The sequence below is a fragment of the Urtica dioica genome, chromosome 4, assembly GCF_054948205.1.
Source record: "Urtica dioica subsp. dioica isolate 48M chromosome 4, U.dioica_male_clone48M_v1_H2, whole genome shotgun sequence".
In the NCBI taxonomy this organism is placed as follows: domain Eukaryota; kingdom Viridiplantae; phylum Streptophyta; class Magnoliopsida; order Rosales; family Urticaceae; genus Urtica; species Urtica dioica.
Genome location: NC_142759.1, coordinates 40,857,978 through 40,868,280, shown reverse-complemented (window position 1 = coordinate 40,868,280; position 10,303 = coordinate 40,857,978). Strand labels below are relative to the sequence as shown.

The 10,303-nt window shown below is 41.3% G+C and overlaps 1 protein-coding gene across 2 annotated transcripts; it reads left to right on the top strand.

The window, feature by feature from the left end:
* The first annotated feature begins 1,893 nt into the window (after nucleotides 1–1,893).
* LOC149401551 (acyl-CoA hydrolase 2-like) lies at nucleotides 1,894–7,268 on the top strand. 2 transcript variants are annotated; one of them, XM_089612310.1, is made up of 17 exons: nucleotides 1,894–2,008; nucleotides 2,140–2,232; nucleotides 2,345–2,412; nucleotides 2,516–2,597; nucleotides 2,723–2,769; nucleotides 2,851–2,976; nucleotides 3,459–3,536; nucleotides 3,966–4,053; nucleotides 4,507–4,619; nucleotides 5,107–5,169; nucleotides 5,255–5,310; nucleotides 5,870–5,974; nucleotides 6,136–6,192; nucleotides 6,457–6,558; nucleotides 6,667–6,715; nucleotides 6,803–6,871; nucleotides 6,968–7,268. In XM_089612310.1, exons 1-17 carry the CDS (start codon nucleotides 1,993–1,995, stop codon nucleotides 7,043–7,045), a joined length of 1,290 nt encoding a protein of 429 aa, XP_089468436.1. In that variant the 5' UTR covers nucleotides 1,894–1,992; the 3' UTR covers nucleotides 7,046–7,268. The 2 variants fall into 2 exon arrangements, with proteins under 2 accessions (XP_089468436.1, XP_089468435.1); XM_089612309.1 differs by having other exon boundaries at nucleotides 2,495–2,597.
* The last annotated feature ends 3,035 nt before the right edge of the window (nucleotides 7,269–10,303 follow it).

Genomic DNA, 10,303 nt, shown 5'->3' with positions numbered 1-10,303 from the left:
CCCGTCCTTGGTGAGAGAAGTCTCGACGTCCGCCGAAATTTCCAAGCCTTCATAGTCGGGGTCATAATCATGTCCCTCATCCATGAGGTCCTCAGATTCCCCGTGGGGGGCGCCGTGTGCAGGTGCCTTGCCCGCCAGTTGGCGGTGGTACCTTGCATTAGCTATTTTTAGCTGGCGGATTTTCTCCTCCATTTCAAGGATGCGGTCGTCCCGACTGTCCTGAAGAGGAGGGGGCGAGGGAGTGTGACTCTCGTCGTTGAGAGACTCCTCGTCGCCTTGCGCTCGAGAGCGCAGGAAGTATTTCTTCACCGCGGTTGCGTTTTTGGGGTTATTCACGCCCTCAGAACGAACGGGTGGTTGACCACTCATGTCTTTCTCGAGTCGAGAAGAAAGGGGTCGAGCTGTAGAAGGGATTTCGGGCTGTGTAAGTCGGGAAGTCCCCTCCTTCTAGCGCCAAAATGTTGTCGCTCGAAAATGAACAACGATTAAATACCTCGGGTGGTTCGATCCAAGGCCGGACCAAGTGATCGTGCCCGGGCCAAAAATGGGAGCTCGCAGACCGAGCTGCACCCTCAAAACCTTGAGGTGTGTTTTGGGGGGTGTGACCGTGCCAAAGGTTGGCTGCCTACGTACCCTTTAGTCGGGATCAGGTCAGAACGTAGTTCAATTTGTGTGGGGAGGCTATCTTGGGCTCGGAGGCTTTGTGAATCCAAGGCTTTAGAGGGGGACCGGGCTCGTAGCTTCTAGTGAAGACTTTAGAGAGGTCGCTTGCCTCGTAGCTCGGAGTTCTAGCTCAAGGGCCAAGAAGCAGGAGGGCAGTATGTATTGCAGAAGCTCGGGTCGCAGAAGAGGAGCGCGCTCCCTCTCGTGGAGGGGGGTCCTGGTTTCTGAGCCGAGGGAAGATGAGTGCGCGCTCTTGGAATGTCACAAGAGCACGAGAGAATTCTTCAGAGAAGAGAAGTATTGTTCTCGAAAAATATCAATCGTCCTTTTTTCCTCCCCTAGGGGGGGGGGTATTTATAGTATTTGAGGGGAGGCCTTGGGCCGACCCCTTGAGGCCCACCGGGTGGCCGGGAGCGAGGCGCGCGAGGCCTCACGTCCAAGAGGGCGCAGGGCGCGCGGGACATGTCGCCTTGATGGGCGCGGGACTTGGCCGGGCGCGGCGTGCCCGGCAGCGGGCGTGCCCGGCCGTGGTGGCAAGGACGCTCGGCCGAGGTGGCCGAGGTGGCAAAGACGCTCGGCCGAGGTGGCCGAGGTGGCAAAGGCGCTCGGCCGAGGCGGCCGAGCTGACGAAGACGCTCGGCCGAGGCGGCCGAGTTGGCGAAGGCGCTCGACCGAGGCGGCCGAGCTGGCGAAGGCGCTCGACCGAGGTGGCCGAGCTGGCGAAGGCGCTCGACCGAGGTGGCCGATGTGGCTGGGACACCCGGCTGAGGCAGCAGGGGCGCTCGGCCGGGGCGCCGAGGCGCGCGCAGGCCGGGAGGCCGGGGTGCGCGGGAGTGTGCGCGGGCCGGGAGGCCGGGGCGCAGGGTGCGCGCGAGCCAGGCGCGATAGGGCGCGCTGAGGCCCGTTGGGCCGGGGGCCTCAGGGCCGGGGGCGCAGGTGCGCGCGTGCCGGCAGTGCCGGGCCGTGGGTGCGTCGGGGCGCTCGGGCCTGGTGGGCCGGGGCCCGTTGGGCTTCCGGCCGGCAAAGCCCGGCCGGCCTTGAATCGTTTTTGAATTTCCGGTGTCCCGAAAACGACCGGTAACACGCACCAATATTTCTTGCGTTAATCACGTGCTAATAAATCTTTGTTCCTATCTTTTTGTCTTTTACTCTCCACGTGCTGTAATGATTGACCAATGAAGCGCGGGTTTATTGATGAAATCATGAAACCAAACCATAGGATGTACCGCGATACACAGGATCACACCAACCATTTCCATTCCCTTATGGGCTTGGAAAGTGAAATCGTCTTTCTAAGCTTAATCACCAACTTCATTTTTTTCCCCACCTATGGACTCCGAATCAGGCGAGCCTCTAGAATAAAACCCTAGTTTTCATGTTTCTCTATGCTTGGAATCCGAGAAAAGTTTGATAACTTTTATTTATTTATTATTGGTAGTTTAATTCTGACTCAGAAGTTTTGATATTATATTACAGTGATCGAATTTCTCGGCTGCGTTCCGTTGCTTCAGAGCTTGCCCGGATCGTCTCTGAAGAGAATCGCCGAGCTTGTGATAATAAAAAACTACGGTGAGTTCACCTAGATCGTGACTCGATGAACGAGATTGTACGTGTGGCTTTCAATTTCGTTAATATTTGTTTGTCTGCGTTTGTGATGCTTTTGCTCCTAATTTGTTCGTAGATCGGGGAGGGAGTGTTGTTTGTGAGAATGAGAAGGGTGATGGAGTTTATTTTATATGGGAAGGAGAGGTATTGTTTGGTTTGTTGCTCAATTCACTTGCCTAGCAGGAATAAACATTTATATAAAATAAATAAAAAATGGTTTCTCTAGTTATCATATCGTTTTCCACAGGCTGAAGTTGCTGGTTCTGTCAATTCTGAAGGTGAAAACCGTACCGAGTTTCAGTTGAAGCGCTACGACTATTTTGGTTACGGTGAGAATCATACTGCTTCTGCATCTTTCCTCAATTTTGGGAATCAGTGTAGGAATATCAATACGAACTCAGATGAGATGTAAATCAGAATAAACGGGTTTAACAATTTGCTGGTCTTTCTGTAGCTTCCTCATCAACGGTCCATCACGCTGATGTAGTTGCTCTATCTAAGGTAACCTCGAGATTAATTCCGAAGCTTTTTCGTTACATGGCTGCTTGAGTTTCCGATTTATTATTTTTCCTTTTTTGACAGCTCACCTGCTTGGTGCTACCTCATAAACATTGCCATCTGTTGCTGCCAAAATCAATATGGAGCGCAGATTCGACTCATGGGCCGTGCTCACTCGTGGAGAGTATTTTGCATCTGGACCCAATAGAAGTATGTTTCTGTGAAATCCGCATTTTATTTGATTTTTCACTCAGTGGATAAACTAATTATATGGCTCTACTGTACAGTGACGGAGCTAGAGGGGTTTGTGGTAGTGCGAATGTGATATTTTTTTTTTTTTTTCTTTTCATCTTTGCTTATGTGTAAAAAAAAAAAAAAAAAAAACAAAATCTTATGTATGTGAAATCGTTTAAGAATCGTGAAAAATTATTAAAATATATTTTTAAAGGGCCTCAAGACAAGAGGTTCTGTCACTGCTTTTGTAGGTCACAAAAATGTATTTAGTCCTTGTAGTTGCAACTGTTCGAGTATGACTGTTCTCAAGGCTTATATGGATTTGCTAATTTCAATTGATTCCATATAAAAGTATGAGTCTGAATTTATATGAAGACCGCTAATGCTAAGATTTGTGCTGAAATAGGGAGAACTTATTTGTTGGTACTAAGATTATATGTGTTTTTTTTTTCATGAAGGCAAATATATTCAAGGGGATCACTTTGCCAGATGCACCAAAATTTGGAAAGGTTTTTGGAGGACAATTTATTGGTCAGGTATGACTGCATCATTTCTTGAATGTGTGCCAAGTATTTAGAAAACAATTACGAGGATATCATGAGGGCTAGTGCATACTGTTTACCAACTTCCATTCACGACATCTCAGTCATTCATCTTCAGCCCATATGGATTAATTCGATTAATGAACGGCCATCCAGAGTAATAAACATCTTGAACGTTAGCCTTCCGGCGCCGGATTTAAGACGATCTCTCCACTATATTTGCATCACAAATCTTACCAATTTCCGAAGAAACTCTACATACATATTTTTGTTTTTCGTTTCCGTTCCAGAACGTGTTTCCACGCCCCTTTGAGACCCCGTAAAGTGGAAAATTCATTATACTTTCTCAGGAACACATACATAATTTGTCGCTTCAAAAAGATAATGTTAGCCCCACAACTAACTACTTTATTTTACTTGCAGGGGCTAGCAGCAGCATCGAAGACCGTTGATTGTCTTAAACTTGTTCACAGTTTGCATGTATATTTTATACTCGTTGGAGACTTGGATAGTAAGTATTTTAATTAGCAAGCTTTCTCATCATATATATACACTGAAGTGTTTTGTTTTATTGATCCTAGAAGAGTAAAAACAAATAGCGACATGAACTTCAATGTCTCTATCAATTTTAGATTCTCGTGTTGTATCTTTATATTAAACTTTAATGTGCGGACTTGAGTATTTCTTACATTGGTGAATGATGAATATTAGCTTGGTAATTACTTTCATGCATTGTTAGCAAATGGATGTTTACTCTGGAGTTACCGTGTTAGTTTACTTGATTTACACGCAGTTAATTAGTTTTTGAGACATGAATCAGTATAGCTGATATACATTCGTATTTGTTGGCTTCTTCAAACACAGACGCTTTCTGTGCAATATCTATGACAATACTTTTCACAGTTTTTTTTTCTTCTGTTTATTATGTTTTAATTTGTTTTTGGTCCTGACAAAATCTCTGCAGTCCCGATTATATATCAAGTGGACCGTATGCGTGATGGTAAAAGCTTTGCAACCCGAAAAGTAGATGCAATTCAGAAAGGCAACGTCATATTTACAATGCTTGCTTCTTTTCAAGTATAATACGGTTTCTAAATCCTTCAGCGTCTAGTACAGCTTCTTTTGACTTAACCTATGATTAATGTACAATTATCTTCCAATAGTTAGACACATTCTTTATTCATGGCTTTCTGATTACGTTACATTTTGTTGAGTATGTTGTTAACCTACTTTTTGTTTAATCCATATCTCGTCTAGAACATGGTCACGTTCATTCAATTAGATAATTAATTGAATTGGTTATAGTTGAGCATGTATTTAAATATACTAAATAGTTATCGGCTAAGTTAATGATCATGATCTGGTCTTCCTTATCTTGCTAGTTGGTTACGAGTCCACCGTGAGATTATAACTCGTAGAGGTCTGAAGTTTGAAATACGTCGACTTGCTCGTTAAGAGGAGAAAAAATTAATACAGTTTTTTCATTGCGCAATAATAACGCTATAGATAAGCTTCTGCAACATCTCAACTGCGGTGTTTAGGTTTCCTCAATTTATTTTTACAGAAAGAAGAAACAAGTTACGATCACCAGAAAACAAAAATGCCATCTGTGCCAGATCCAGAGACAGTAAGCAACAGCACTTGCTTCTACTTCATTTGGTCGTAAAATATATATAAATCTTGTTTAACACTTATTGACTTACTCATTGCAGCTTCCCAATTTAGAAGAGCTAAGAGAGAAACGACTCATTGATCCTCTTCTTCCCAGGTAGGTTTTTCAGTATTAACACTGTACTCTATAAACTTTTCCAAGTCTTGTTTCATGTTGCTTCAGTCGCTTTCTATTAGTTTTGAGGTCAGTCTCTTCCTTTTCAAAGAAGAAAGAACCCAACCAACCAAATTAAATTTGGAAAGAGGAAGAGAAGTTGTGTAGAGTGAATAAGACAGTGGCCACACATTTGAATCCTGAAAACTGAACAATCCTCATCGTCTCCTGAATTTAGGAGTTAAATACTAATTTTTTTTTCTTGAAAACATATGTTTTTGGTATCTGTGGAAAGGTAAAGCTTGTCCCAAAGCCTTTGACTAGACTGCCTTTGAAACGCATTGGAATACATATTTCACGTGAGCCCTAGTAAATCTTGTGGAATTGATTTTAAATAATTCCTGAAGCAGATTGTAATCCTGCTTGCCGAAAGTGACCACTTTCAGTAGCATCTTACTTTAAAAGCCTGCCATGTTTTTTACTTTTTCAATCGACACTTTATTTATTTTGTTTATTTTTTTTCCCCTATTTAGAGCTCCATGTTTTCAATTGGTTGATGCAGAACTTATCGACACAAAGTGGCAGCATCAAACTTTATCCCTTGGCCAATTGAGATTCGTTTTTGTGAGCCCTCCAACAATACAAATCAGACGAAAGCGCCTCCAAGGTTTGCTTGTTATGCTTTCTAATTTCATGTCTAGCTGAACCAGAAGGGTGTTTCTTATTTAATGTGAAAGTATGAAGATTTGTTTACTGGTTTCGCTTTTTTAAATTAGGCCGGGTTTGTTGATCGAATTGGTTCCTTGGGTTAATTGAATTTTATTGCAGCTTAAGGTACTGGTTTAGAGCAAAAGGAGAGCTTTCAGACGATCAGGCCTTGCATAGGTATGAATATATCCTTATGAACAGATATCGGATATTCATTTTTTTTTTTTTTTTTTCATTTTGATTGCTTAGGATTTTGTTAACTGAAAAAGGGAACCCGACGTGTTCAACTTACTTTATTATTTTTTCCCAACACAAGAATGTACATGTTTATATGACTATGTAGAAAATATTTGTATCTGAAGAAGTAACGTTTTAGTTGGCTAATTACCTAATTTTTTGTTTATTGTTTCTCTTAATAATTTTGACACGCTTACTTTGCAGATGTGTTGTGGCATACACATCGGATCTCATATTTCTTACAGTCAGTTTGAATCCACATCGTAAAATTGGCTTCAAGCCAAGCTCAGTTAGTTTGGACCACGCGTAAGTAATTGCTCTACTATGCAGAAGCACAAATCTTTAATGACAATTTCATTTGCCTTCCAATAAATAAATGAACTTGGGATCATATAAATCGTTCTTTCTAAACAGGATGTGGTTCCATCGCAGTGTCAAAGCCGATGACTGGATATTGTTTGTGGTAAGATTTTAATAGTTGGGTCTTTTTTCGTTTACCATGCTTTGTTTTTATACGACAACTAATGCTGGTATTGATTGCTCTTATTAGATCTCCAGTCCAACTGCCTTTAATGCACGCGGCTTTGTTACCGGAGAAATGTTCAATCGAAAAGGAGAGGTAAAAATGCTTCACTTGAAACTCTCTTATATTTTTAATTCCCCCTAAAACATTACAAGACTTTTTGTTCTCTAAACCACATTTATCTTTTTGCAGCTCATTGTCTCGTTGACTCAAGAGGGTCTTCTCAGGTCGGCCGGGAGACAAAAATCGGCATCGGTATCAAAGTTGTGAACTAATTCAAGTACTGAACTCTAAGTTAATTAATTCCACATGAAATCTATTTATTAATTATATAAATTAAATCTTATTTTATTATTATTATTATTGTTTTGAGAGAAAAGAGGATACTAGGGTTTTCTATTCTTTGCAGACCTTCTGGTTGAATTGAGCTATTCTGTAACATAATATACTCCTTGGAGCTAATTGATGTTTAGAATTTCATGTGATTTTTTTTAATTAATGACTTATAAACTAAAGCGTGGGTTAAAACTTAAAAAGGCAATCTTAACAATATGGTTACGAAGATGAAAAAATTGATCACTTATTTACTGTTTTAGCAAAACAGCTTATAAATTAGAGCAGGGGATAAAAACTTCAAAATAAGAAGCCAATGGAATCACTATTCACTATGGTATTCCGAGTAAGATGATAGTGTAAAGACGAAAAAAGAACACTATTTTCTTATTAGTTGAAAATAAACAACTGAACCGATCAAATGATAAATGGTGTTCAGATGGTTTTTTTTTTTTTTTTTTTCAATGTGTTCAGATAGTTAGTAATCCAACATTATAGTATTTGATTGTCAATAATATATTTAAATATTATATATTGAAATATCGGATTGTGGTGTTTTATATAGAGTACAATAATGGGAAATGACCGATTATTATAGTCATTTCAAAGATTTGGATCAAAATATAGAGTTTCTTGTTTTGGACAGTTTTAGTAGTTGCTGAAGTGAGCAAGTACATATTTGCCCTTGACTTAATTTTTTGTTTTGAAAATACCCCATTATGTCAGTTAATATATCAAAACCCAAAATGAAACTCATTTTCATCTCCTTGTTCGCGCTCTCTCCTCTCTCTAAAACCATCACCCACTTCGCCGAAATCGCCGGGTACCCTCACCCACGTCGCCGAAATCGCCGGGAACCGTCACCACGTTGCCGAAATCGCAAGGATCGTTGCTAATCTCTCCTAAATATCTCAGGTTCATTGCTAATCTTCGTTATTCTTTCGAATCTCTACGAATCACCTTTTTTCAAATCCTAAATAGCAGAAAATGACGGCAAAAAAACGCGCGCCGGTTCGGAAGAGTCCGAGGACAAAGAACAAAGCTCCGGCGCCGCTGAAGAAAAATCTTTCTCCAGCCAAGAAGCCAACAACGTCTCGTCGAGTGAAGAAACCAAAATCGGTCATTGAATCGCCGGCGTCAAATTCAGATGAGACATCACAATTTCAGCTCCGAAAACGAAAACCAACTGTAAATGAGGTAAATGTCTTCAATTTGAGCGTTTTGGGTAACTTTTAGATGGCATGCAAAGCTGAATTTGAGTTATTATTTATGTGATTGTAGAATTCTTTGATCTACATTTTTTGTGTTTTGAAAACTTCATAGGTTATAATTTCTATAATTGTAGACATTTATAACTATAGTCACTAGAATTGTAGATGATTATGTCTACATTTTCACACCATTTTGTTGTTGTAGACTATTTTTTTTCGACATCTACAATATCTGGAATTGTAGACTTTTATGTCTAGAGTTTTTGTGAATGTAGTCATTTATATGAACTGTAGATATAAATGACTACATTAACGAGAATTGTAGACATAAAAGTCTACAATTCTAGAAATTGTAGACTGTTTTTTTGTATGAGCACTGTTTGTGTATATATAATTCTGGTGATATAAGGACTGTTTGTGTAGGTTTTTATGTTTTTTTTCTTGACATATGTTGGGATTTGTGAGATTTGTTCCCAAAGAAGAGATTGTCGACCATAACTTCAGCTTCTTCGGCACATTGGACAAGTTTGAGGAGACCATGGCCATGTCTCCTGAGGAGAAGGAGCTGTTTAGCGCGTCATGTTTCGGCCAATTCCTCGATCATCCAAAAATCACCAAATCATCTAAGATTATTAATCACTTGTTGATGAGGGTTGGTGATTTTGAGGGGGTTGAGTCAGATGACGCGCTCTACATAGAGATTGGCGGGGAACCGAGAGCTTTTACAGCAAAGCAGTTCGCGGAGATAACTGGTCTTCGCTACGTGGATGACTACAGCCCCTGTGACGTGGAGATAACCGATGTGGAAGGTAGCTTGTTCAAAGAAATCTTCCTTGGAGGCGTCGTGAAGAATCGCGGAGTGTTGACGTCAATGCTCAGTAAAAGCAAGTCTTGGGAGAACAATCAAAAGCGAGTGAAGTTGTTACTGCTTCACTTCCTGACGAACATTCTCATCGCCGCTCCGGTTCACACCCCGACACAAAACATGTCTTGGGCAATGCTTGTCGAGGACTTGGATGAATTCAACAAACATCCATGGGGGAACGTGGCGTGGAATTTCTTCCACGGAAAGGTGCGGAAGTATATATGTTATGAAGATGGCCTCCAAGGCCAAGTCGAAGCAAAAAATCAACTTTTCGGGTTTTGTCTACCCGCTTCAAGTCTGGGCGTACGAGTGTCTGCTTGTGCTGACTACTCTGAAGCTTTGCCAACAAGTGTCAGAAACCGCCGTACCACTTATGCGGCGGTGGAAAACAAATGCAAATGTCTTAGAACAAGACTGAAGGAGATTACTTTCCAGGATATAGATTTCAGACTACTTGGCCCTGAAGTTGAGGATATACTCCCTCTGAAGAAGAAGCAGAAGTTGAAGCAGAAGTAGGTCCTTGCCCTCGCGTTCACCTCCACCTCGAGGTCCAGCAATGATGATTCACGGGTCAATACATTACCTTACTATATATCTACAATCACTACTAGTGTAGACATTCATGTCTACAGTTTATACCAATTGTAGACGTTGTTATCTACAATCAGTTCAATTGTAGACATCGATGTCTATATTCACCAATTGTAGACGTAATTGTCTACAATCAGTTGAATTGTAGATGTCAATGTATACACTGTTTTGATATATTGTCCATTTTCTAATCTTACAGACCCAACTTAAGCTCTTGGAGTTGGAGGATTCAATCCTTCAGTTAAAGGCTTAATGGACAGGGTTTAAGGCTGCCAATGAAGTTTTCAAGAACGAGATTAGGGGAATTGTCAAAGCTCTCTCGCCGAAGATTGATCCACAGCCTGAGAAGAACAACAACAAGGAAGCACAAAGTGAATCAGAAACGGGGACATAAAGTGAAACCGAGTTTGAGACCGAGTCCGATGGTGATGGCAAGCCAGACAACAAGTCAGATGCCATACCAGTGAAGGAAACGGTCGTTGAAAAAAAATGAAATTGAGAGTGAATATGAAACTGACTCTGATGATG